Below are 27,957 nucleotides of genomic sequence, written 5' to 3' on the forward strand. Positions count from 1 at the left end.
TCTGGACCACTTTCTCATGTAATCAATTGCTTGTGCCTTCAGGCCCTGCTCAGGTCTGGTCTCAATCATACCATTTTCATTTCATGGCGAGTATTCTGTGCACACCCAACTTGAGTATTCTGTGCACACTCAAGTTGGGTGTGCACAGAATACTCGCCATGAAATGAAAATGGTATGAATGAGACCAGACCTGAGCACTTGGTTCATGATGGGGAGCTCAGGTTGCATGGTCAGTTTCATGGTTAACAACCTGCCCTTCACCTTGGAAGGGATACCGAACATGCTGAATGCCACTGGACCCCTAGGAAGCCCACTGAGTTGGAAGATGCTCTACCACCAAGCTACATCCGTACCCCTTTTTATTTTCTTTTTAAAAAAATTTGAGATAGGGTCTTGCTAAGTTGTCTTGGCTAGCCTCAAACTTGTGATTCTTCTGCCTGGACCTCATGAATCACAGAAGTTATAGGCATGTGGCTCTGTGCCTGACATATTTTTCTTTTTTTCTTTTTCAAGGATCAAATAGATGAGTTGAATAGGATTTGGTGGGTGTCATCATCCCTGCATTCTTTAAGCTCCTGGTAGTGGTTTAATCTCCTCAAGCCTTCGTGGAATGAGGGATCATTTTTGGCCATTTTCCCAGCTAGAGACACTTGGAGTGGCTTCCAATGGGTGATTTCCTTCCACAATAATCCTTTGTCCACAGGTCTGGGAAGCTATGGGAGCATTCCATTAGTTTCAGGTATGGCTACTTCAGTTCTGGAACTGGGGTATCAACCATAGTATCCATGTACCCCTCATGGGATGGACTAGCGGGCACCCGGCCTCCATAAGCCCCTACTCTGACTGGTTGTCCAGTGACATTTTGGTCTCCTGGATTTGGTTGCAGTTCAGAGCCAGTGTGTAGGAATATTTGGAGAGCTGTCAAGGATGCTGGGTGACACATTTATTTCTCACAGCTGTGAAAGGTGAGTGCTTGGGGCCCATCCAGGGCAGGTGAGCAGGTCTTACGTGAGACATCTGCCCTGACATTTCAGTCTCCTGAAGCCTTGGATCCCTTGCTCTAGAGTGGACCGGAGCAGCTCTGACATTTCAATGCTATCTAGTGTGTGCCACCTCTTGGTCCCTATTTCAGTCAACCAACCAAAGTTAGAGCCCTTTCCAACCCTGCCCATTGCCATCTGAGTCCAGAATCTCCCCCTAGTGGTATCAATCAACACATTGAGCCTGATCCAACTGCGCCCACACCCTGTAACCACGCGCATGTCCACCTATCCCACAGCTTGCTGTTTTTCATGCATACCTGTGGGTTCACCCACAAGGCCAGTATCCAGTTCTAACAAGTCCCTCTCATACTCCCAGAAGGTGTTCCTGACCTCATGAGACCCCTCCGATCCCTGAGCACCTGCAGCAGCATGGTTTGTGCCATGCCTCTGTCCTTGGCCAGTACTAAGGTATGTTTTTTAGTTCTCTATGTGCATGGTGCCTGCCTCCCAGAGTTGAGTTCCTCAGGGCAGAAACTCTATCTGTCACTTCCTGTACCCACTGTCCTGTCACAGGTGCATTCTCCAACTGCCAAAGGAAAGGGGTGAAGGCGCTAACCAGTGCCCGGAGCTTGGCATGGATCATAGCCCAGTGCTGCCAGAGATTCAAAAGTCGGAGTTGCATTTCACTTCAGGATGGCTGCTGCACTCTCCTCTCACTGCCATCTGTCGCTTCCCTGCAGCCATCCCTGGCCCCTCACAATCCAGGCTTCCGGAGGCCCCCCCACCTTTCCTTCCCGGGGCACCGGTCCCTCCCCGGCACTTCCCCAGAAATTGGCGAGAGTGAAGAGCAAACTTCCTGAAGTCCCACCCGCGCCAGCCCCGTGCCTGGGTGTGCGCGCGCGTGCCAGGGGCCGCAGCTGGAAAGGAAACCGCCGGCCTCGCGGAGGAGGAGGAAGGAGCTTCCCCTGCGGCGTCAGCCCCCTGCCCACTTCCCGCTTCCCTCCCGCGGGCGCGGCTGGAACGGCGGGCCCTGGGCATGCCGGGCGCGGGTCTCCAGGGCGCGGCTGGCGGCAGCGGGAGCCATCGCGCAGGTAGGCACCTGGGATCCGGCGAGGGGAGCGTGCTGCCCTCGAAGTCCTGAAGCCTGGGCGTGAGTCTGGTCGCAACTCGGGCCCAGGGGGCGCCTTTCGAGGGGAGGGAAACCGAGGCAGGGCGCGTGTTGCGTGGGGCGAGGGTAGGGCGGGCCTCTGGCTGCAGGCACAGCGCGGACCTGTGGTCCCTGCCCCAGAGTGCGGATCCTGTAGTCGGTGTCCACGGGGCGGGGAAGGCGCAGGCGGTGGCTGGGGACCCGAGCGTGTCCGCCCGTGCCTGGAGACACCCAGACGCAGGCAGCTGGTGGGGAATGGGAGGGAGAGCTGGGGCAGACGGCTCCCGTAGCGGCTGCTGGGCGCCCGGTTCCACCGCCCACTTCCGACTTGGGACAGTGACGCCTGGCCGCTGGGCCAGTACAGACTACTCCATTTCCACCACCGAGCACGGGCCACCTGCCAACCCCCAGTGACGACATGGGGCCATAAGTGGATGGCTACTGCCAACAATGACAGGACTTCCACCATCCCACCCGTAAATACACGACAGCAGGAAGCTGGAGCTTTGCCGGGCCAGGAGAGGCCGACCACTGGACTCCGGGAGCCCACTTCCTGGAACATGGCCTCAGCGTTGCTGTGTGAAAGCACTTTGCAGTGTGTGTGGCTGGAGCACAGATGGGAGCTGGAGAGTATCAGGGTGTCAGCGCTGGAGGAGGGCCTTCTGCACCCAGGCCTGGATTCAGCCTCAGTTTGCTCACATATAAGATGGAGCTGACTCAGGCCCCTGCAGTTCCAGTGTGGTGGAGGGAAGCTTCTGGCCCCAGGCACAAGCCATACAGCAAGCTTGCAGGAAACAGCTCAGCTGCCATCTTCCCTAAGCAGACCTAATTAATTTGGAGTAAGTCAGGACACCAGTTCGATTTGATTAAAGCATGAATAGCAGGGCATCTTAAGAGAAATTTAATTGTATTGTGCTCAGATGTGGCACATGAGATCCTCTGAGGTTCAGTTGAGACTGATTTCTGTGCTCTGTGACCTTGAACCTCAGTTTTTCTCATGCTTTCCAAAAAAAAAAAAAAAAAAAAAAACCCGAAAAGAAAAAAGAAAGAAAAGAAGAAAGAAGGAAAATTGAGGGGTGTAATTACTGCCTTTTGCACTGACAGCGTTGCCTGTGGATCAAACAGGGTAAAACATCTGAAACAACTTGTGGAGTTGGAGTCGTGTGTGCAAACATGACACCACATTTTGTGGAAGGAATGGAGCGCCTGCAGTGGTGCAGAACTCCAGAGCGCCAGCTGCACTCTTATGAGTCCCTTGGATGAACTCCTCCCCAGGCTGCTGCTGCAGTCCTCTTTTGCCCTCTGATGCAGCTGGACTCCAGGGACCTGCTTCTTGTTCCAGCTCGCACAGTTGTTCTGCGGGCACTCAGGATTAGAACCTCGGTGTGGGTCCCTCTCACAGTGTGATCCCAGCCACTGGTTGATTGGGAGTTGCTGAGTGGGGCTGAGTTCAGAGCAGACCTAGGTTAGGTTGTAGGCAATGCACCCTACATATTTAGAAACCCTGGAGTGTAAGAGTGAAGTGTTAGCCTTGGCAGAAGAAATTGAAATAATCTTGATTTCTTTCATCCCTATTTTGTGAAATCCCGTTGAAAACTACCTTTTTTTTTTTTTTTTTTAAAAAAAATAACATTTGAAAGAATGGCTCTTGAAATCTTTTCAGAAATATCAGTGGAAACTGGATCAAGATTTTTTTAAAAAATATTTATTTATTTTTAGTTTTTTAGGTGGACACAATATCTTTATTTTATTTTTATGTGGTGCTGAGAATCAAATCCAGTGCCTCACGCATGCTAGGTGAGCGCGCTACCACTTGAGCCACATATTCAGCCCTGGATCAAGGTTTTAACACTTAAGTTTGCTGGAACCCGCAGGAGACTTCTGAGGTAAAGGCCAGGTGGGGAATGCTTGTGATGGTGTTGCAAGGCTAACTGCCCCCAGGACCTTACTACCGACCTGAGACGCCCTGGGGAGAAGTGGGACCTTCAGAGAGGAGAGGGAAAGCTGGCTTCTGCTGCAGAAACAATTCCTGCTTCATTTGCTTCTGAGATGAAGTTTCTATTATTGATTTTTATTTCCCCCAAAGCAATGCATGCTTATTACAGGAAGCACAGAAAACTTTGAATGAGCAAAAACCATCTTGCATTGAAAACACTGATCTGTCTGGGCGAAGTGGTGCACACCTGTAATCCCAGCGACGTGAAAGGCTGAGGCAGAAGGATCACAAGTGCAAGGCCACTCTCAGCAACTTACTGAGCCCTGAGGACTTAGTGAGGCCCTGTCTTAGAATAAAAAATAAAAAGGGCTGGGGACGTAACTCAGTGGCTAAGCACCCCTGGGTTCATTCCCTGGTACAAAAGAAAAAACAACCACCCTGCAACCTCCCAAGCAGCCTGGCATCTCGGTTCTTGTCTGTTTCTGTGATGTGTCATCGATTTCTAGTAGTTCCCAACATGGGATCCAAGCTAGATTGTTTTGTTCAGTGAACACAAGTGATACTTGTTCATTGCTCAAAACAAAGACATCAGTGTACAAAAGGGAACCAAATTAGTATGCTCATTAAAACTTTTCCTTGCTAAAAAATATTCTAAAATTTTAGGGGGATGTGACTTAGTGGTGGAGTGAGGTCCTGGGTTCCATCTCCATCACTGAGTTCAGATCTTGACATTTTGATTGGAGAACTATTAGAAGTTCAGTTATTGCTGTTTGAATTTTAGAGTTTGATGCTATAGTGGGCATCTTTCTGAGCTCTGAAGATCAGGAAGAGCAAGGTTTCTGAGTCTAAGCATGGATGACATTTGGACCAGGGTCAGTAGACTGGAGCTGGAGTCGTTCTTTAATGCTGATGATGATTGAGTTTATGAGCAGCTGCAGGCAGCCCAGGCAGAGCCCACTGCCCCAAGACTTTGGCAGCCTTCCTGGAGACAGGCAGGTCCTAGGCACATTGGGGGGCCACCTGTGGACACCATCCTTGGGCATCTTGTGTGGCTTTTTCTTGACTGTGGTAGACAGGCCTTGGCCGGTGACTTAGGTGCAAGAATTAGGCACTTTTTTTTTTTTTTTTAATATCAGATGCTTCAGGCTTTCAAACCCCAATTTCTCTTTCGAAATCAGAGTTCACCAGAGCTTCTTTGAGTGCAGACTTTGGGGTCAGCTTCCATTTCCTGATAGAGGCAGGAAAGGACTGTGGCTGGACAGTGAATGAAGTGTTTGTGTGCGGCTTTGGGGAATAGCCAGGGCCCACGTGGTGTGCTCCGCTGCTCCTGTGACCGCTGGCCTGTGCCTGCTTCCTTTCCCTCTGCTCGTCCCCATTGGCCACTTGCATCCTCTGATGGCTCAGAAATGGGTTGTGATGTGCTGCTGCTTCCTCAGCCACTCATGGCCACTTCCTCAGGATCACTGGCCAGCGATGGGAACAAGCAGGATCACAGAGCTTCTTGCTGGCTGAGCCCCTGGTGCTCTGGCAGCGAGGCCCTGATGCCCTCATCAGTGGGTACAGATCTCTGCGCTGTGCCCTTGGAGGCCTCAGAACTCTACGTTGCCTCTCCCATGTCAACTTCAGGCTAATTTCCCAGCCTCACGGTGCTTGTCCTGAGACCATGTGGGTGAAATTCTGGTCAGCGGAAGCATCTCCCCACTGTGATCGATGGGTTTGAGCTCTTGGAGACACAAAGGTAAGGCAGCAAAGTCCTCGAGGGGAGGGACTGCCAGCTCCGTCACTCATGGCACAGAGCAGCGAGGGTGTGCGTGGCAGCAGAGGTCAGGGTGTTACTGCTGTTGACCGGTGACGAGTCCTTGCTTCCCCAATGTTAAAGAATAACACCAGAGAAGCACACCCAGGCAAGGTCAGAGTGGAAATTAGAAGTTTATTAAAGGACAGCAGAAAAGACTTCTCCCGGAGGAAGAAGGGGACCCAAGAGATGGAATCCGTGGAAGTGCGATTGTTTCCCCTTTTTATAGTTCTTTCAGTGATGGGATGTAGGTGGGAAGGCCCGAGGGGTGGGACACAGGTGGGCCAAAGAAGTGATCTGGTCAGGAAGGACTTCTGAGTCAGCATCTTCAAGTTTGCTGGGGGCTGTTCATTAACACTTCTTTGGGATGGGCTCTGGGCCTTGGACTTTTCCATACTTCATTAACATTCCAAGAGTTGTTCAACTTTTCCCAGAATTCATTCTAAACATGGCCTCCATTTTTGATCTTACTTGATATTAGACCCCATTTACCTAACTACACTGACTACCTAACTTTAAATATGGCTTCAAGGGATCTGCTCTGTGCTCAAAGGACAGGAAGGCGAGGGCAGCAGCAGAGAGGGGAGGACCTGGCTCTCTTCTCCTGGCCCCAGGGTTCCCGGGGGCTGGGTTGCAGCCCTAGTTCTGTGCAATCCATCTCCGCTTAAGACGTACAAAGTAAAGTCAACCCAATCTTTTTTTTTTTTTTTGAGTTATCGTGGCTCCTGAAAACTTACATTTCCAACCATATACATTTGCTATTCAGGTTCAGTGGCCTTCTCCTCATTCATTCATGTGGCACTGACCGGCTGTCTCACTGGTCCAGAATCAGGAGCAGCATTAGAGTCACATGTTGGTAAGGTGTCAATGTGTGACTCCTGTGAGAGGAAGTCAGCTGTCCTTTGACGGAGTGGGCCCATTTGAGAGGTGGAATTCCTTTTGTGCAGGGAAGCAGGTAGCCAGTGTTGGATGAGTCTGGGGAGGCTGTGAGGAGGTCTGGGTCTGCTGAGATGTATGGGCAGCCCTCCAGTTCCCGGGCTCTGTGGTAGGTGGGGATTGGTGATTTCCTGCCCCTGCTCACTGGGCTCTACCTTGCACCTCCTTCCTGCCCCGCCCCTGCCCCCAGGTGGTTCCGGTCCCGACCTGGACAGCACCTGCTGGGATCGCGTGGTCCGGCCCCCACTCCCCAATAGCTCTGCCAGTAATAGAAGCCTGTGTTTGACAGGTGTCCTGTGTGGAGACTGGGATGAGTTGCATGCATGACATCTAAAGTTTAATGAGCGAATTGTGTCCCAGTTGTGGAATAGGAGTTGAAATTTTATTTTGTGACCTGCACGCCCACCTAGCTTTCCTTGCCGCCCAACCTGTGAGTGGAGTGGTGAGATGACCTGGCATAATCACAGGCTTTGTTTGTAACCTAGAGAATGCGGCTTTTGCCTTCATAGACTAAAGCATCTTTCTCAAATGCTGGTAGAAGGAGGATTATTTTACAGTGGTCAAATTAAAATGAAAGATAGCAAACACCAAGGTAAGTTCGGGTTCTCAAGTTTCCAATTCACTGGAAACAGAGTTGTGAAAGTGGTTTTGTGATCACAAATCCTCTGATGAAAACATTTGCATATGTTTGTATGATTCTTAATATTTTTGGAATGCTTTGTGTCATGGCCACAGGCTAACCAAAATGAAATGGGAGATGGCTGCCCTTGGGGGATGGACAGTCTCTAGTAAATGTTAAGTGGTAGTTTCAGGGATTTTGAGTTACCTTGACCCCATGATCCTTATCTTTCCTGCTTCTCTATAACTTATCCATAGATCTGTTCTGCTGAATTCATAACTCTGTTCTAAAGCTCATTCAGCACCTCCGTCTGTTCTGCCAAGTTGTGCTCTGCAGGGTGGCAGAGGTGTGGGTGCTTGTTTTCAAGGACCGTCCTGTCTGGGGGAAGATCTGAGGAAGACTCTTCCCAGAGGTCTCAGGGGAGCCCCCTGCGCCTGGTCCCTGCATACCTGAAACCGACACCCTGGACTTTCTGTGTGCCTTACTCACCCTTCAAGAATATCATGGCACCCGTCCTCCTGCCCCCTGTGGGCACATCAGAGTGGGACCCTCATCCTGATCCAACCAGTGAGACTTCCCAGCCCTGGTTCTCTGGAGTTGCCTCCTCTTCCTTCTGCAGGTGTGGTCTGCTGTGGCTGGACCCCGCTTTTCTTTTTTTTTTTAATTATTATTTTTTTAAATTTATTTTTTTATTGTTGGCTGTTCAAAACATTACATAGTTCTTGATATATCATATTTCACACTTTGATTCAAGTGGGTTATGAGCTCCCATTTTTACCCCATATACAGATTGCAGAATCACATCAGTTACACATCCATTGATTTACATATTGCCATACTAGTGTCTGTTGTGTTCTGCTGCCTTTCCTATCCTCTACTACCCCCCCTCCCCTCCCCTCTTCTCTCCCTACCCCATCTACTGTAATTCATTTCTCCCCCTTGTATTATTTTTCCCTTTCCCCTCACTTCCTCTTGTATGTACTTTTGTATAACCCTGAGGGTCTCCTTCCATTTCCATGCAATTTCCCTTCTCTCTACCTTTCCCTCCCACCTCTCATCCCTGTTTAATGTTAGTCTTCTTCTCATGCTCTTCGTCCCTACTCTGTTCTTAGTTACTCTCCTTATATCAAAGAAGACATTTGGCATTTGTTTTTTAGGGATTGGCTAGCTTCACTTAGCATAATCTGCTCTAATGCCATCCATTTCCCTGAAAATTCTATGATTTTGTCATTTTTTAATGCAGAGTAATACTCCATTGTGTATAAATGCCACATTTTTTTTTTTTTATCCATTCATCTATTGAAGGGCATCTAGGTTGGTTCCACAGTCTTGCTATTGTGAATTGTGCTGCTATGAACATCAATGTAGCAGTGTCCCTGTAGCATGCTCTTTTTAGATCTTTAGGGAATAGACCGAGAAGGGGAATAGCTGGGTCAAATGGTGGTTCCATTCCCAGCTTTCCAAGAAATCTCCATACTGCTTTCCAAATTGGCTGCACCAATTTGCAGTCCCACCAGCAATGTACAAGTGTACCCTTTTCCCCACATCCTCGCCAGCACTTGTTGTTGTTTGACTTCATAATGGCTGCCAATCTTTCTGGAGTGAGATGGTATCTTAGGGTGGTTTTGATTTGCATTTCTCTGACTGCTAGAGATGGTGAGCACTTTTTCATGTACTTGTTGATTGATTGTATGTCCTCCTCTGAGAAGTGTCTGTTCAGGTCCTTGGCCCATTTGTTGATTGGGTTATTTGTTATCTTATTGTCTAATTTTTTGAGTTCTTTGTATACTCTGGATATTAGGGCTCTATCTGAAGTGTGAGGAGTAAAGATTTGTTCCCAGGATGTAGGCTCCCTATTTACCTCTCTTATTGTTTCTTTTGCTGAGAAAAAACTTTTTAGTTTGAGTAAGTCCCATTTGTTGATTCTAGTTATTAACTTTTGTGCTATGGGTGTCCTATTGAGGAATTTGGAGCCCGACCCCACAGTATGTAGATCGTAGCCAACTTTTTCTTCTATCAGACGCCGTGTCTCTGATTTGATATCAAGCTCCTTGATCCATTTTGAGTTAACTTTTGTGCATGGCGAAAGAAGGGGATTCAGTTTCATTTTGTTGCATATGGATTTCCAGTTTTCCCAGCACGATTTGTTGAAGATGCTATCCTTCCTCCATTGCATGCTTTTAGCCCCTTTATCAAATATAAGATAGTTGTAGTTTTGTGGATTGGTCTCTGTGTCCTCTATTCTGTACCATTGGTCCACCCGCCTGTTTTGGTACCAGTACCATGCTGTTTTTGTTACTATTGCTCTGTAGTATAGTTTGAAGTCTGGTATTGCTATACCGCCTGATTCACACTTCCTGCTTAGCATTGTTTTTGCTATTCTGGTGGACCCCGCTTTTCCCAGTCTGTGGGCGCTCCCCAGGAAGCGCTGCGGTCACCTCCCCCTTATGTAGTGCACCCAGGGCTCCCTCCCTGTGTTCTCACCAAGGCAGTGAAGCTCCTCCTTAGGGTGCGGGTGGGTCCCCAGGAGGAGCTGAACCAAGTCTGCTATTTACTTGCATGGCTGTCTTGACTTCAGTGATGTGACTGGAGAAGTGGACCAGGTCTGTCCCTCGAATCCAGCCGTGCTTTCCTGACCCCGTCTTGGGACTACCCAGGTGCATTCATCCAAGTAGTTGTTGTGTGCAGACATAAGGGAGAGATGGCAAAGGCAGAGATCTTACCACTTCCCTGGGGCACCAGAACACAGGCTCCGTGGGAAACGGAAGGTGTCCCAGGGAGTCACTCTGCCTAAGGCTGCTCTTGGTGTGACTCTACCTTGAGGCTGCCTTTCAAACTTGATTACAGTTTTTTTTTTTAAAATATTTTTTAGTTGCAGATGGACACACAATATCTTTGTTTATTAATTTATTTTTTACATGGTGCTGAGGCTTGAACCCAGTGCCTCACACCTGCAAGGCAAGTGCTCTACCTCTGAGCCACATCCCCAGCCTATGATTGCAGTTTTTTAAAATACTTTTTTTAGTTGTACATGGACACAAAACTTTTATTTTATTTATTTATTTTTATGTGGTGCTGAGGATTGACCCCAGTGCCCCATGCATGCTAGGCAAGCGCTCTACCACTGAGCCCCAGCCCCAGATCTTGATTACATCCTTTCATGAGTAAAAGATCCTTTTTCTTGAAGCTGCTTTTGCTCACAAGTATACTCTGTGTTGATTTGATGTTCAAGATCAGTAAAAGCAGCACACATTTCCGCCCACACAGATCATTATAATAAGATCCACATGTGCCTGCGTCAGCTCCTTATCTTGACTTGATTTGGAGTAGACGGGGACTAACCATGGGGCAGCGCTGGCCCTGCTGGTACTACAGTACCCATGCCCCATCTCCCATGAGGCTTGATATTTTCCACGATGCAGGGCACGTTGGACAGGTGCATCTTCTCATGGGGGCACAGAGGGACACGCCAAAGGTGACCTTCATCAAACCACGACACAGATACTTCCTTTTATTCACCATTGTGTACTGTGATGGTTAACCAGGACTGACCAAGTGACGAGTTGCAAAGAACACTGGCTAGGGGTCAGGTCCTGGGCCAGTCCTCTAACCTCTCTGGGCCTCATCGTCCACCCTGTGCCCTGCGTAGGCTCATACCATCAGCCTCAGTTTACAAAGACCAGCACCATGCTCCCCATCAGCCCTGGCTGCAACCTGCAGCCCTCACTTCATTGTGACCTTGCTGGTGCCATTGCTAAGGCCAGCCCTGCCTCTGCTCCGTCTGCTCATGGCTCACCTCTGCCAGGCGCCCTGGGTCCTGGCCCAGGTCCTCAGTCCTTAGCTGGACCATGCTGGTGCTTGTTCCCACCAAGGGGGAGAGGAGGACTCTGCTGCTTCACATCTGTGCACAGGAGGTCCTGGTGCCGGGTGGGTCCAGTCAGGTCAGATGGCTGCAGAGGAGCCAGAGGAGGCGTGTCTCTCCAAGCCCTGGGCTTTGGGACTGGACATGGTGTGTCACAGATCGTACTCTATGCTATGGCTGCTGCTGCTTCTTCGGCCCCTTCTTTCCTCCCTTCCTCCTTCCACACCCTGGTCTTAGCCTTGGCTGTTGTCCTGTGGATTCTTCAGAGGCCACCCTTCTCCCTTGGGTTGCCTCCAGCCCAGCGCTACATAGGGCTGGGCAGAGGGACATGGGGTGTCCTGGGAACAGGAGGATGGGTGTCATGGAGGGTATGTCCCAGACAGGGCCAGCGGGCTCCTCTGCCAGGGGCTTGGCAGTACACTCAGGTGGGGGTGCTCACTCGGTTTCCCAAACTGCGCCCAGCAGGCGGGCCTCGGGTCTGCCGGCCCCGTTGCGTGGACTCCCTGATGGGTTTGGTTCTTCTCTTGTTGTCGCTTCTCAGGCGAGTCCTCTGATGTCACACTTTGCAGCCTGAGGGTACAGGATGCCTCCCATGCCCTGTACCATGCTCTCAAGGCCCTGCAGGTCTGGGAGTGAGCGGTTCCTCCTCCTGCAGGGTGCTGTCACGGCTCTGAGTGACCCCAGTGCTGCTGGCCATGCCAGGGGCAGCAGGGTGATAAGGACAGTGGAGGTTGCAGAGCAGTGTGTGGGCTGTCCCTGCTCAAGGAGAGCAAGTGCAGGCCCGGGAGATCTTTGTGCCTTTACTGGGTGATTGATTTTGTTTGGCCTTTATAAAAGTCTTCATCCAGTGAGATACAGGCTCTGCGAAACCCCCTTTGGATCTTGCTTTCTCTGAATCCCTCTGGAGGTCGACTTCTGCTGAAGTCCTTGCTCTTGCCTGTATGGCTTCACACCCACAGAGGGCGTTCTATCCTTGGAGAAGCCAGCTCTGCCGCCTGCCTCGGCCCCTCTCCGAGGCAGGTGTGTTGGCTCTGGGAAGGAAACAGCCACCGTCCAGGTGCAGTTAATAAAAATTACAGAGCGTGACGTGGCCATGTGCCCCTGGGAGGAGCGGGACTCAGTTCTTTTCCTCCCACTGAACCTCGCTGGCTCCCTGTGAACTTTTGGAGCTGTCTGTTGCTGGGGACAACTTCTGTGATGTTGGGGACATGGCAGAGCAGGTCCCAGCCCTTTGGATGTCTCTGCATCACCAGCCTCAGCAGTGGGAGTCCAAGGCCCCTCAGTGTAGAGACAATATGAGCTTGTTCCCTGGACCCGGAGCCAAAGGGCTCCTTGTTCAGCCTCAGAAAAGCCCACAGGAAGTGCTGCCTTCCTGTGCCACCTCAGGCCCATTGTCCCTTCAGATGTGACTGCTTTGGGTCCCTTCTGAGTGTGGCAACTACTAGTGCAAAGAATAAGTGCAGCCAGAGTGGCCACAGCAGAGCTGGTCCCATGCTGTAGGCGCAGGCGGTGGCCTTCCCGGCCTGGGCTGAGCAGCCGGCTCCTGGCTCCCTTCCTTCCAGGGGGCCGCCTGCAGCCCAGTGTATGAGAGCTGAGTTGGCCTGTGGCCCTGTTTCCCCAAGTAGCTGTCATTGGGCTGGAAACCCTGGCCTTCCTGGGTTTGCTGGCTGAGTGGGAACAGGCCACCTAGCCTTTTCACATGCACATGGCGGTGACAGTGCCTATTTCAGGGGACTGTTGCAAGAATGATGGGAGATGACAGATGAAGGATAGGAAGCAGCTGTGCCCAGAGTGACTAGCTGTGCCCAGAGCAGCCTAGGACCCTGCAGGGTGTTCACTGGGTGGTGCACAGGCCACCCTCTGCTAAGTCACTTCCTCAGGGGACATCTGTTTGTGGTCCACCCCAGGGCACCTTTGAAGTTTGCACGAAGGTACCCTCTGCGGGCTGGGCCTTTGGGGGAGTGCCTGGCATGGTGCCCCGGCCCGGGCATTTCCCTTTCACTGTGGCAGTGGCACCATCATCCTTAGCAGGCTGTGCCACTGTGGCCTCCTGGCCTCCTGAGCTTGTTTTAAGACTCAAACAGAGAGGCCTCCCCCGCCCCGCCCCGGCTCATGGTTTCTTCGGCCACACATTTCTGCTAAAATTCTAATAGGTTTCTGTTTGACAGATAATAATTGTGTCTCTTGCTGGGACCTGGTGTCAGGCTCTGATGCCAGCTTTCCCCGAGGGAACATTCAGTCAGGTGGTGTTCCGGTTGCTCACACTCCGGCTTTTTGGCATGGTGTGGAAGTGCTCTTGGTCACTTTGAAATACATGTTGCCTCATGATTGGCTGTGGCCACGCAGCTGTGTTGTGTGTCCCAGAAGCTAGCCGATGGGGGCAGCTTCCTCCAGACGCCAGCAGCCGCCGCCCTGGCCTCTGCCTTGGGGTCTTCCCTCCTGTGTGCAGGTGAGACCACGTGGTGCTTTTCTGTCTGCCACTTGGTCTGTTCCATTTTCTTCAGGTAAGTTCTTTCTGCTGGGAGGTGATCTCAAGCTCTCTGGGGCCCTATTACCACCCTTGGTTTGCTGCCCTGCTCTCTCACCAGACCCTCATCTCTCAATGCCAGGTGGCTGCCTCGAGGCCCAGGGCTGGGATGGAGGGCAGATGGTCCTTTGCCACAGGGCTGCGCCTTCCCACGGAGCTTTTCAACCTCACCGACTGGAAGCAGCTTTCCCACCCTTCCAGCCCATGTTCCTAGAGTCCCTGGCCTCTGGTTGATGCTTGAAAGCCAACAAGTCTGAGGAGCCTCTCCTCCTTTGCTGTTACTTTGACATCATCTTCACCATGTTTCATTTTGTTGCTGATTTTTTTTTAAAAAAAGTTTTCTGTAGTTGTGTCTGGACAGCAGGCCTTTATCTTATTTGTGTGCGATGCTGAGGGTCGAACCCAGTGCCTCCCACATGCTGGGCGAGCGCTCTGCCCTGCCCTTGTTGCTGACTTTCTGCTTTCCCCATGTCCCCCTGGAGTTGTGGGCTTGGAAGATATCAAGTCTCTCTTCCCAGTCATCGTAGGTGAGGGCTTTAGCAAATATGTGGCCACTGCACGTCCTGGCCCCATCTTCCTAGCCTTGGACCTGTGATCCTGTGCTGTCCACTGCTTGGTGCCTGAGTGAGGCTCTGGCCTCGGGCAGTTCTCACTTCCAGGTGCTGGTGTCCTTGTCACCCAGCACCTGCTGATGTGATACAAAGCCCAAGTGTCAGCCGCCCCTCAGGCTCAAAGCCCCTTGCCAGTGTCTGGGGGGTCTCTACCCTGTAGGTCTTCAGGAATTCTGGCACACCAGGCTCTGTGTTTTCAACTCTGGCTTCTGGAGTCTCCCAGGGCACCAACACCTCCCGGCAGACGGAGGAGTCAGGGTAGTAGGACCCCTGCAGAGGAGACCTTTACTGGCCACGCTCGGCGTGGGGACATCACCTCTGTCCACAACTTCATTGACCAGAACACAGTCACCAGGCCACATGAAGCCAAGGGAGGCTGGGAAACACTGCCCAAATGTGTGTCTTGGAGAAGGAATCCAGCTGATGGACAGCTGCCAGTTGGCTACGGTGCCTGTGCAGCAGGGATTCTCTGAAGGGCTGTTGTTTATTAACTCGTTATATTCCATGAGGTGAGAAGTGGAGTTGAGGCAAAGGGAGGCTAAGTAGCTGGCCTAAGGTCACACAGCCAGGGGTGGGTAGACTGGCTGGATTCGGGCTACCTTCCTCAGGGCTGGAAGCTTACTCAGTACTGTGGACTGAAAGCATAGAGCACAGGTAAAACCTAAGGGTGAGAAACCAAAGGTGGTACAGGTGACGTGGGGACTGAAGGTAAAGGGCGGGGGCACCATCCGTGGTGGAGCTGCTGCCTGGCAGGGGGGCCTGGGTTCCACCCTAGAACTGCCATGGCAACAACTGGTTTCTTCGGATCTCAAGAGTGAGAATCCCAAGCCGTGAGTCAGAACACTGCTGCCACCAAACCACCACAGCTTGGTGCCTGGAGCCACACAAATGGACCGTTCTGCAGCTCAGAGTTCAGCAGACCAGTGGGCCCCGCTGGCCAGAACTCAGCTGTGGGGTTGTGCTCCTTGCCTTTCCCAGGTCGAGAGGTAGCTGGGTCCCTCTGCTGTGCTCCCTTCTCCTTCTCTAATCCAGCAGGCCAGGACCTCTGACCTGCTCTGACCCTGCCTCCTGCTCCCACCTCTGAGCCATTTCCCTTAGAAGGTGGCCCTCAGAAAGGAGGATATGTCCAGCTGTGGTCTCTGCAGCCCCCGCCTTGACCCCAGGGCCAGGTGTTCAGTGCAGACCAAGAAGATGCTCAGGTGCCACGCCATGTGACCCAGTCACTCTGGTTGAGGTCACTGTTACCCATCACCCTGAGATTCTCGTGTCCTCTTTTTTGGGTACCGGGGTTTGAACTCGGGCACTCGCCCACTGAGCCACATCCCCAGCCCTGTTTTGTATTTTATTAAAGACAGGGTCTTACTGAGCTGCTTAGCTCCTTGCTTTTGCTGAGACTGGCTTTGAACTTGTGATCCTCCTGCCTCAGCCTCCCAAACTGCTGGGATTATAGGCGTGTGCCACCGCGCCCAGCTCTCATGTCCTCAGACACTCTGAGTCCTTGTTGTGTCGTGAAGAATGACTGTCATCCTGCGGCCCACGGCTGCTGTCTCGGAGAGGTCAGGCCCTCTGGGGGAGGTTTAAAGGCCAGGCTAATCAGGAGAGACGGATGGCATTCTGGAGGAAGGGGCAGACCCACAGCTACTCTGATTAGGGGGCCGTGGTGCCTAAGTAAGACCAGACAATCAGCGTCATGTTAGAAGCCCTCAGCAAATATCTGGCCTTGTTATTTTATTTGAATTTCATAGAAATGTTATCTTTTAACAAACAGCAGCGGCCGCAGAGGAGGGCCCAGAGAGCAGAGGGGCGAGGGCAGTGTCTATGCCTGGGGCCTCTCACGTGCTCCCTCGAGCACCCTTCAGGTGTCTCGGGCCTTACCCACTTCAATCCCTGACGCCTGTTGACCTCGCCTGCTTGGAGGACCAGGGGACAGGCTCCTAGGGAAGGAGAAGGGTTGCCATGGTGTCCTGGAGGACCGGGGACCTGGGGAGAGGAGGGCAGAATGCTGGTCAGAGAGGGAGGGCGTGCTGGTCAGTTCTGGAGACAGCAGAACGCTTCAAGTTGAATCCTGCTGTGCTCCTGACCCCAGGCTTATGAAGTATTTAAATGCTGAAGTGTCCCAGGAAGTAAGCACCGTGGCTGAGATGCAGCCCCTTGACGGCAGGTGAGCCAGCCGGCTCCCGTCTCCCCACGTAGCCTGCAGTGGCCTTGGGGCCTGAGAGCCCATATCCCAGAAAGTCCTTGCAGAGCAAGGAGGAAAAGGAGTAAAAGGAGAAGCTGATGTCTTGAAGGCACCCATGAGGACCACCGCCTCTCATTCTCCTCGATTTGGATAAATCTAGGGCATCCGAGGTTGCCAAGGAGGCAGGCGGAAGGTTTGAATCTGCATGCTGAGCTTTCCAGTCGCCTGGCCCCTTCCGAGCGGCCCTCTTTCTAACTGCTGACTCAGGGACAAATCAGTCCTGCCTCTAGCGGCCTTTCCTTGGCCTCCTCTTCAGATGAGCTGCAGGGCAGGGTTCTGCTCAGGAGGGGTTCTGTTCTGCACCCAGGGATCGTCACTTAGATTCCCGGGATGCACCATCTTCGTGGAGTTGAGATCAAATTGGTTTCTACTTCAGAAAATCCAATTCAGGTTAAAGTTTAATTTAAAGTCCCTTTTCCTTTAAGAATTAGCAATTCAAACGGTGAGGTGATAGAGCAGGTTGGTCTGAGCCTGCAGGTATGGGAAGCCCATCCTCAGTCCTGGGCAATGCTTCGGTTGGACTCTTCCAGGGTAGAGCCACTGCCATAAACGGGTCAGCTGTGACGACATAACTCTAAGTGTGTTGTGTTGTCTGCAGAATGTTTACGGAAGGTTGAATATTGTCAGCATTTACAAATATGGATGCGTTTTTCACTGTTAACAATTTTGCTTGTGTTTTTGAATGACTTTGTTGAGGTGACTGACGTACAAAATCTGTATGTATTTAGTGCACCTATCTGAGGAGAGTGGGGCTAAGGACATACTTGTGAAACCATCACCACCGTCAAGGCCTGCACAGACCTGTCCCCTCCCATCTCCGCTGCCCCTTCACTAGTATCATTATAACTAACCTTCTGGAAAGTCCTTACCATGAAGTCCATCCTATGGACAAGTGTGCGTATTGGACACACTGCTGTGTGCGGTGGGTGAGGGCTGCGTGCACATGGCTCAGCGTGCATTTCACCCTGGATCCTGCCTGGCTTCTTGGGAGTGCAGGGTAGGGTGACTTTGGCAGTCTCCCCCTGGCAGTCTCTCACCTCAGTCACTCCTATGTGGCATGGGATGTGCCCCTGTGGTACATGAGGTGGCCTCCAGCATCACAAGGACATGGCAGGGGACACTGCCGCTCACTGCATACTCTCCTGCCAGGCAGAAAGCCTCCATTTGTGGCCATGGGTCCTTGTCCTTCTCTGATGAAGAGCAAGGGAGTCACGGAGAAAAGCAGATGGGCTTCCGTCCCAGGACCCTCGGCTGAGGAGTGGAGAAGCTCTGCCTGGGGCTCTGCCTGTTTGGCACCCGTCTCCCAGCCGAGCGGAGCCGTCATTCCCCACCATGGCGGCCAGCTGTACTCTCTCAGCCACATGTGTTGGCAGCTTAAGCAGAGGGCTAGACAGGACCCAGGTGGTGCTGGGCTGTGGTGAGCCCTGTGAGGTGACCAGGGTGTGCGGGCCACTGCATGGCCCTTGGGAGACCGCAGTTGGTCCTGTACTGCCCTTGGAGGGGACGATGACAGTTGGCCCTGCTCCATGTGGTGGCCTCTCCCTCCCGTGGGGGCAGCTCTGGTGCCCACAGGGCCCTCACTGCATGCTCCCAGTCTGTCCCTTTCTGGGAACTCCCTGCTCGTGGGGTTATGGGCGGTGACACCTTGCCAGGATCATGACATGTTCCTGGGATTGGGACAGACGGCAGCCAGGACACTAGGAGAACCATGGCGAGGAGGCTCCAGGGAGCCTGGGAACGATCAGGTAGGATTCAGGGCAGTGCTCTGTCCTGCGTGTCCTCCTGTCCACACGACATGGCCAACGTGACGGGACATGCAGGAGCAGTGTTCTGTGGGCAGTGCGGTCAGGGTGCAGGTTGACTGGGAGGTCTGCGGCCGTACAGCTGGCTTCTCTGCTCCTGTGGCCTCTGGCCCAGTGAGGGACAGTGTCTGAGGGAAGCACTGTTAGTGACGTTTTATGCCGTCACCCACCGCAGCGTGTTCTGTCTGCCGTGCTCACTCTCATGGTGGTTAGCCTTTATGCTCATGCAGGAGGCCCAGCTCCTGAGCACCAGAGGCTGCTTGTCCCCTGTCTGTGACTGGGATTCTTTGCCGGGTGTCAATCTGTCACCCAGGGGATCCTGTCAGGAAAGCCCATGGCTGTTATAGCATCCAGGTGGCTCCTGTTGTCCTATCTGACAGCTGGCTGGGCACAGAGTGTGTGAGTGACCCCACCCCTGCCCCCCACCCTGCAGAGTGTCACTCAGCACTGCCCATCCCCTTTTTGGAGGTGTAGATGAGAAGCAGACTTGGGTCCCCACCCTGTGCTCTCACTCCAGGGACCCCTCGGCCACCCCACAGCAGGCCGTCAGCTCTGCAGTGGACACTGCTTGGGTGTCCTCTAATGCTCTTCTCTTCCGACCCTCCCTTCCTGGAGGCAGTCAGTGGCAGACCCCACAGGTTCAGAGCTCCATCCCCAAGGACCCCCACCTAGCTGCTGACCCCAAGCCCAAGGTTGCTTTCCCTGAGCTTCTGACCCACCAGCTATAAATCGGGGTCCCCCAGGTTTGATTGACTTTCTCCAGTGGTCACAGAGCTCAGGCAGACACTTGCTCACGCTCACGGCTTATTATAAAGGTTATTACAAAGGACACAGAGGGAGGGATGTCCAGGGAGGGGGGAGGCAGAGCTCCCATGGCCCCCCAGGTGCACGCCCTCCAGGACCTCCCTGTGTTTAGCTGTCCTTTGGGGGTTTTGTGGACAGCATGTAGCAGTGGGAGTGGGCAGAGGTCTGCTGTGAGGCTGGTGGACGAGGGAGCTCAGCAGGGCTGTGGTGCAGACACAGTGAGGTGTCTCCTTCCTGCCAGCGTGGGCAGGACCCTCTCAAAGGGGTCTCCTGGTGCACTCTCAGGCAAGCAGGTCAGAGGATTTCTCCATGGCCAGTCCCGAGGCAGGGAGTCGGGGTGTATTTTAGTGTTGAGGGGCCACTGTGGGGAGCAAAGGGGCAGGTGACAGGAGGGCAGGGAAGGTCAACAGGTTTGCTGTCCCAGGAGCCTGAGGTTACAGGTGACCTTTAACCTCTATCACTCAGAGCTCTTTCGAAGCTGCTTTGGGAGCCAAGGACAAAAGGCCAAAGCTTTATTTAACCCTATTGTTCTGCTCAGTTAGGAAATGACAAGGGCAGTGGAGTCATGAGCCAGGAATCCGACAAAAACCAAGAAGTGGGCATCACACCCGCCCAGGCTGGCGGATCTCTGCTTTCTGCTCTGAGTCTGGGGTTTCCCCGGCCTCCTTGGTGCTGGCCACCACGTTCCACTTTCCTCCTGGGCACTGGGTGAACTCTGAATCTGCCATTTGGTTCCTGGCTCCCTTCTCTTTCCCAAGGGGCTCCTACCGTCCACACGGGTCTGTGTCCTGTGAGTGTGCTGTCTCCCCCTTTCCATGGTTTTTTTTTTTTTTTGACTTCTCCTTCTTTGCATTTTGTCATTTTCCCAAGCTGGTGTTTGTCATAGACGGTTTCCAGTGCGCTGTACCTCTTGCTGCTCTGAGGTGGCTTCGTCCTGGGACCTGAGCAGAGCCCTAAAGTGGCATCGGGTGGCCTCTGATACATCTTGTGGGTTGTCAGGTGTCAGTCATGGACGACTGTGCTGGCAACCCCAGCTCCTCTGCCCTGGAACTCCTGCTCCAAAGTGAACCCCGGAGCCCTCCTTCCTCCTCAGGAGCGAGCGTGGGCTGTGTGAGTTCGGAGTCTGCCACCACCCTCCTGCTTCGCAGCAGCTGGGAGAAGTCCCTATAGCTTGGCAGAGCAATGGAGATGAGGAACGTGGCTCTGGAGCCAACTGCCTGGGCTTTCACAGCCCCACCAGTGATGTCCCCGACTTCTCCGTTCCCCTTCTGTGTAGTGATGGCCTGGGAACGAGAATCTTAGAACCCTGCCCAGCTCAGAGCTGTGTGTGTAAGATGGCCCCGCATCGCTCTTCTCCCCAGTTTCTTCCTCTCTCTGTGCATCTCCATGGGCATCGGGATGTGCTCTTGGCTCCTCTGACTCCACTGTCTTGCCTCAGAGGGTGTTGGATTTGTTTTCCTCGTAATAAAGTTAAAAGCAATTTCCTGATAACTGCTTTTCTGCATCCAGAACTCCTCATGCTGAGAAGAAAACTAAAAAGCCACCCCCAGGGGAGCTGACATGCTCTCTGGCTAGCTCAGCTCCCTAAATCCACATCTCCTGGCTCTTGTCAGTTGTAACTGTGCCTGTAGGAACCTGGAGAAGCATCTCTCCCTAGTTTAATTGCAATGTGTGAAGTCCTTTTTCCTTTTACATCATTTGCCTCTTTCTTATATGGGTGCAGCTGAGTCCCACCAGCCGGGATCCAGGCAAGTTTCCTGGTTATGCTACCAAGAGCAATACTGGAGCCCCGAGTGGGGTTGGATGGATTCCTTTTCTCTCAAACTTTTTTTTTTTTTTTAAAGAGAGAGAGAGCGAGAGAGAGAGAGAGAGAGAATTTTAATATTTATTTTTTAGTTTTCGGCGGACACAACATCTTTGTTTGTATGTGGTGCTGAGGTTCGAACCCGGGCCGCACGCATGCCAGGCGAGCGCGCTACCGCTTGAGCCACATCCCCAGCCCCTTTTCTCTCAAACTTAAAGAATGAGATCCACAGACACAAGGGTGAGAACAAGGTAGCAGGATTTATTAAAATAATAAAAGCAGAGCTCCCAAAGAAGGAGGGGTCCCAAGAGAAGGTTGCCACAGGTTTCTGTCACCCAGAGGTTTATATGATAAGGCCAGAGGGGGGTTAGGTGGCCTTGAAGACCACTGGCTAGAGATTTTAAAAACAGTGGGTCTTTGAGTCCAGTCATGCTGGGGCCCCTGGTGTTTGTGCGCCCCCTGGCCATTTAGGCTACCGCATTGCAGTCGGTCCTTTTTGAGAGAGGGTCTGGGCACCCGCTCACAGGGGTTTCGCTATCAGTTTCTTAAGCTTTCGCTTGCCCGCTGGTCTTTCTGCTTTGTTACACAGGAATCAGACCTTGGTGGGGCCCAAGTTTCCTGTCTGCCTGTCCCAGCTCTTTCTCCTGCCTCATACCAGGTTTGCTTGAGCCTCCATTTAGACTAATCTATAGTTCTTAGCTCTGTGGAGTGCTCGTCAAACCCACGCGTAGCTGAACACAGTGGGTCAGCATCTCAGTGAGTGCAAAGCCACAGAGCCCTGTCAGCAGCTGAGAGTGGAAAAAGGCTCCTTACCTGCGGCAGGTGAGGAGGGCACTGGTTTTCATTTGCAAAGCCACATTCTCCCCCAGGAATCTAGGACAGCAATCCAGGGGTGGGCCACTTCCCAGCGTGCTCAGTTCAAGGTCATAGTCAGGAATGAGCAGAGGTGGCCGCATTCTGGGCATGCTTGGCTGAAAAGCACACGCTGAGGCAAGAGGGAGGACGGGAATCCCTGTGGGCAGCTCAGCACAGTGCTGAGCAGAGCCAGCCTTGCTTCCGGCCCCCAGAAGAGGGAGTCGGGTGCCTTGGCCACCTCTGCTGGCTCTGTAAGTTCTGTCAGAGTCTTAGCTGAAACCATTAGAAAAGGTACCTCTGAAGGGTGTTTCTGTGACCCAGTGTGACTTGTGCTGGTACTAAACCATGGTCAGCCTGACCTTCTTGGGGGCAAGAGCCATTTGAATGGTTGGGTGTTTGCTTTCCATCTCTTTACCTCTCTTGGGCCTCAGGTCCTCCTAAGTGATGCTGCATGGGCTCTCTCTCGTCCAGCGAGGAGGTCCACAGAACAGGGTAGAGGAGAGTGTGACTGTGGAGTTGCTATTTAAGACCTCTGGAGACCAAGCAGGAAGCAGGTCTGACTTTATTGCACAGTTACCATGTATGTATACTCAGGCAGGAGCTGGGCAGATTACAGGCAGCCACCAATGCAATGTCTGCCAGCTGTCCCTGCAGAAAGCAACTGAGGAGCAGGCCGTGGGGCAAGTGCAGGGACTGCAACACGCGGCCTCACGGCTGGGGCTGTGCCTACAGGGTAAGCGGTTCACACGACAGGAGTGGCCTGCTGCCACCTGATGCCACCCTGTCCCCTTCTTTAATAGGACGAAGGCTGACAACTCTGCTGTGTAATTCTGCCCTGTCTTCTCTCTCGTCTAACCCTCTTCACCCTAGGCAGTGGGTCCTTCTTGCCCAGCTTTCTTGCCCGTCAGGTTGCCTTGAGCATACCTCTTGCTGTCCTGAACGTGGTTGCTGGAGGAGACACTCACCCCGGCCTTTCACGGTTGCCCATGTTTCACATGGCTTGACCCCTCTGCTCCCGCTGGGCGGCTTCCCTTCTGTGCATGGCAGGTGTCCCCTGGGTACCTTGGCCTTGCCCAGGACTCTCTGGCAGGCTCAGGAGGACTCGCAAAGCCTGGCCCTCCTTGCCTGCCTTGGCATCACTGTGCTAATGAGAGCCTTGGGCTCTTATGAAAAATACATGTTGCTCTCTGGCTTCCTGCCCTCCTGGGGTTCTGGGGAGGCCCATAAACCTGCATTTCCCAGGCCTCCCAGGTGATTGCGATGCAGGTGTCCGAGACCACACTCGAGGCATGCTGGCATGGCAGAAGCTCCAACCTCTTTCCTAGTTGATGAGTGACTTCTGCTGAGTGCTGGGGACCCCTGGGCTTATTCCCGGGGAAACGCAGTGTTCCTGGCTTACAGTCAGACTTAAATCTCCTCCTTCCTTTCCCACTCAGTTAGAGGTAACTAAGAAGGACTGAGGGTCCTGTGGCGGCAGCATGAATTGTTCTATGATGGCAAGTTCAATGGCTCACAGTTTTAGTGTGTCATTGTTACACCACCAGCTTTCCAGCCCACCATGGCTGTGCTCTCCTGGGAGGTGGGAAATGGACTTGTGCAGCATCCCTCTCTGGCCATTCCTGGCTTCGGTCGGACCTGGTCAGTTTCTCCAGAAGCCCCTTCTTCCATACAACCCACCAGTTCTGGATGGCTGTCAGGGTAACTCCGATACATTCAGCAGGGAGGAGCATTCAGCAGGGAGGAACATTCTTCACTAGGAGGGACATTCATTAGGAGGAGCATCCACTAGGAGGAGCACTCACTAAGGAGCATCCACTAGGAGGAGCACTCACTAGGAGGAGCACTCACTAGGAGGAGCATTCACTAGGAGTTCTGCTTGGAACCAGGTGACTTGTGTACCTTTTCAGCTCGGGACCTGTGTGCTGAGGAGACGGTGTGCACAGAGCCAGGAAGTCACGTCTGGACCTGCTGAGTCGTTCTCCCAGAGCTCTTTGGTTAGCAAGTGCCGCAGTCCGGCTGCAGCAAAATAACCCGGGGGGGGGGGGGGTGACGAACAACTTGTGTAGATTGATACAGCAGGAGTGGAGGCCGTTTATTGTAGGACAACAGAGGTATTTATACATTCCACACAGCTTATCTAGTTAACATAAACTAGATACATCAGTCAACCAATAAGGAGTCTCCACACTTAATGGCTCGATGGCGTTACTTCACAAACCACTCCCTCTGGCATTTTGCCAGGCGCCATCCAGACTTGTTTACAGACTCTAACAAGCAAGCATGCTTTTGGGGACCATATCTGAGCACTGGACACATGGAGGCCTTGGTGGTCCAGGCACAGCCCTAACATGGGTGGTGACCCCGGACTCACATCCAGGTCAGAGCCCGACTCGTGCAGGAGAGGAGTGAGAGGGCCGTCTTCCTTCCTGGGCGGCCATCCTGCCTCTGGACTAAGCAGTCTCTTTTCGCAGGCCTCAGTGATCTAACTGAGGGATAGGTGGTAGCAGCACACTCCCCAGGAGGGCGTGGTGAGGAGTGGGCAGACCTGCTAAGGGTACAACTGTCTGCACAGAGAAGGTGCCAAGTGAGTGTTTGATGCATAAAGGGACATTCAAGGATGTCGCCTTCATCAGGCCAGCTTTGCTTCCTGGCCCCACTCATGCCCCGAGTTGTTACCTAGGCCACACCTGTCTGAGTGTCATCCAGCCTGTGACTTGGGGGAAAGGAGGCAGTGGGTGATGTCAGGCTGTTGCTGTGCCAATGCTTGGCCCACAAGGTCTTGGGAAGAGACTGGGCCACCCACCATCTGTCTTAGGAAGTAGCACTTCCAGTCGGTGGTACTTCCCTGGCCTCACCTCATCTCAGCCCACAGAAAGATGGAGAGCCAACTGACTTCCTCATGTTTTGTCACCAGACTGGGCGTGGTGACACGTGCAGTCTCTGGTCCACGAGCAGGTGCCATGGAGCCATCTCTGGGGTGGAGTGGATGTGAGCGGTACACAGAGCAGTGAGGCCCGTGCTGAGCTTCGCAGGGGCTGTGGGAGGCGCAGCTTTCTCCTCCACGCCTGTGGGTAGTGCCACTGAGGAACACAGTCAAATGAACTTGTCGCCCAGACAATGGCAGAGGCTGGTGACAGAAATCCTTCCAGGAGAGAGACGCATCTTCCTGATGGACTGTGGGCCATGCGGGCCCCGAGGTCCCTCTGCTTCCACCCACCTACAGTCCCACCTGCATGTCCCTTATGCTGTCACGGGGCTCTTTTGGAGGCTGGCCACTTTAATCCTGTCTGGCCCTCTCTCAAGATAAGCGTATAATTGAAAGTGTGCCCATGAGCGTGACCTCCAAATTGGTGGATTTGAAACAAAGCTGATTAGAGACTTCTGAGTCCGTGAAGAGAAAATCTCTCTCTGGAAGGTGCTGTCGGTAGTGAAAAGCTGGGAGCCTGACACGCAGTACACAGCTGGCGGGCTCTGTGCAGCGACCGCACATGGCATCTGCCTCGCCATCCTGGGCCACTCCTGCCCACAACGTGTGGCCACGGCTTGGGGTCTTGCTGGGATGACACATCTGTTTCCCCTGGGGAAGACTCCAGCCCTGGTGTCCCTCACCCAGCCCTTGTCCCCAGCAACACCCTGTCACGATGCTCAGTAGAGCCATGCTCTGGTGCCGCGGTGGTTGTTGATGCTGGTCCTTAGAGTTGGGGATCTGCGCAAGGTGTGAACGCAGCTGATATGGATTTTTGACCCGAAAAACATAGTGTACTTTACAACCAGGTTTGTATGTGTGTACCTGTGTGTGTGTGTATGTGTGTGCAAACAGACACTCTCGTGAATTCCCATCATACATACAAACATACTCCCAAACTTTCCATAGCTCCTGGGGCCTCTCGACATGGCCTAGTGCCTACAGGTGCTGTGTGCCCCTGGCCTGCATCTTGGGAGATCTACTTGAAGGTCACTGCAGAGGCCAGGGCTCTTCTGGCCTCCTGGAGGCTGGCTGTGCTGGGGCCTGCCTCTGTCCTTGCTGCGGTGTCATGTCTTGGTCCTGGCCTGTGTTCTGGCCCTGCGCTGTACCTCTGTTCTCCTCCCAGGAGAGGCTTTTCTACCCCCTCAGGATATAGGGCAGCTATACGTCAGTCTCATCCCTTCCGGAGCAGCTTCCAGTCTGGATGGTGTCATTTGGCATGGCGAAGAAGGTGGGCAGAAGGAAGAGCCCTGGTCAGGCAGCTGGGACCTCCCATCCCTTTAGGTCTCAGAGTGCTGTGGCTGGCACAGAATTCACTAGCTGCCCATCTGCCCCTCTCCTGGCCTGTCCATGTCTCCTGCCGCTCCTGGTGCACAGGGGAGCCAGAGCAAGCGCCTCCCATTCTTTTGCTGAAGCCTGGGACTTAGGGGTCCACTGTCCCTGCTTTTCCATGCCTGACACGTGGTGGGGTCTCACTAAACGCTATTGTTCCCATTTTCTAACTTCCTGTTTATATATAATACAGTCCGTTTGACATTCTTGTTTTCCTAGATGACCCACTTAGGCTCTTGGGCGCTTGCAGAAGAAACTGTTTGGGGAGATGCCTGGTGTCTGCGTCACGCCCTTGGTCTGTGAATCTGTGACCTTTGGCTTGCAAGTGTGGCCCGTTCTCTTCTTCAGGACTGGGAGGTGTCTGTGTCTTTGCAGCTGTGGTCTCTCTCCCCGCCTGTCTTCCTCAAAGACCCCACGGCACTTTGCTGACCCCATTTCCACATTCCTGCAGCATAACACGTGGATTAAAGCCAATTTATTACCCCAGGTTGCCTCATTTATTTCAAAATAAGCTGCAAGCAAAGGAATCTCGAGTCCCTCGGTGAGAGTCAACTCGAGTTTTAAAGCCATTCTAGAGAAACAGGCTCATCTGGTTTATTTTCACTATTAAAGACCTTTTTAGAAAAGAAATAGGCTTTGGGTGTTGCCAGAAGGTGAGGAAATTGCCAAAGGCTGAAGTGGTGAAGGAGGGACCCTGTTCCTGAGGGCTGGGCTGATGCTGCTCTTCTCCTTAGAGCTGGGGGTCCAGGAGCAGCGGGTGGGCGAGGCCTGAGCCAGCAGAGGCATCTGCTGCCCCGGGGAGACACAGACCTGGTGAAACCCCGCAGCGCCTGGGTTTCTCAGAAACTGAAGTGGGTTCTCAGGTGTTTCCTGAGAGCTGGCCAGTGTCCGCTGTCTTCCATGTCCTTGCATCCACCTGATCATGTTCCATTACTGCATTTGACCCTCTTGGGAAGATAACTACAGAGCCTCAGGGGTAAGTCTGGGGCAGACCTCTGGACACGGCTACTTTAGCAACAGACTCCCAACCAAGCAGGGAAAGGGGCCCAACGGCCTGCCTCTTTCAGTGCCCAGAAAATCCCCCGTCTACTCACACAGTGGTCTCCGAGCACCCAGAAGCCCCTGGGAAAGAGCTGAAACTGAAGCCTCCTGGGCTTGGACCGTTACTGGCCACTGGCTCTGATTTTCAAGGGGTATGTTGGTGGTTGAGCTGTGTCCTCTCGGTGCCCTCTGGCTCCTGACCAGACAGAGGTGTGGCCAGGCCTGGCTGAGAGCCAACGTCCACCCCTCTGACTCCTCAGGAGACCTCTCTGACGGTCCACCAGGTGCATGTCAATGGGACTGGTCACCTTCAGAGTGACGCAGGAATCGTCTGCACACTCTGCACCCCAGGTGACTGGTGAGGGCCGGGAATGCAGCACCCAGATGAGACCGAAGAGAAGGAGCTGGCCTCAGACGTGATACTGGTCTGGATCTGGGAGGTCCGCTAGGACCGGTGTGCGGTTTACACCCTCTGGAGTGGGCTGGGGGCGAGAGGCAGTGTGCGGTGGCAGGTAGCCGCTTTGGTGGTGGAGACGCCTGTTATGTCAGGTGGCTGAAGTCACTGACACCTGGGGACAGCAGTGTGGACAGGTGGCACTCTGAGGGACAAGGGCTCTCGATCTCCAGTCTTCACCATCAGCTTGCAAAGGAGTCAGCCAATCAGCTTTCCCCAGATGAGGAAACTGAGGCTCAGAGAGG

General features: G+C 53.1%; 1 protein-coding gene across 1 annotated transcript in view; it reads left to right on the forward strand.

Annotated features, from left to right (window-relative positions):
* Window positions 1-2,003: 2,003 nt before the first annotated feature.
* Disc1 (DISC1 scaffold protein) overlaps window positions 2,004-27,957 on the forward strand; it is a 198,672-nt gene continuing 172,718 nt past the window's right edge. Inside the window, exon 1 of the mRNA XM_027947986.2 lies at window positions 2,004-2,074. Coding sequence (XP_027803787.2) covers window positions 2,020-2,074 — 55 coding nt within the window. The 5' untranslated portion in view covers window positions 2,004-2,019. The remainder of the gene's footprint in view (window positions 2,075-27,957) is intronic.

The sequence above is a fragment of the Marmota flaviventris genome, chromosome 12, assembly GCF_047511675.1.
Source record: "Marmota flaviventris isolate mMarFla1 chromosome 12, mMarFla1.hap1, whole genome shotgun sequence".
Taxonomy (NCBI): Eukaryota; Metazoa; Chordata; class Mammalia; order Rodentia; family Sciuridae; genus Marmota; species Marmota flaviventris.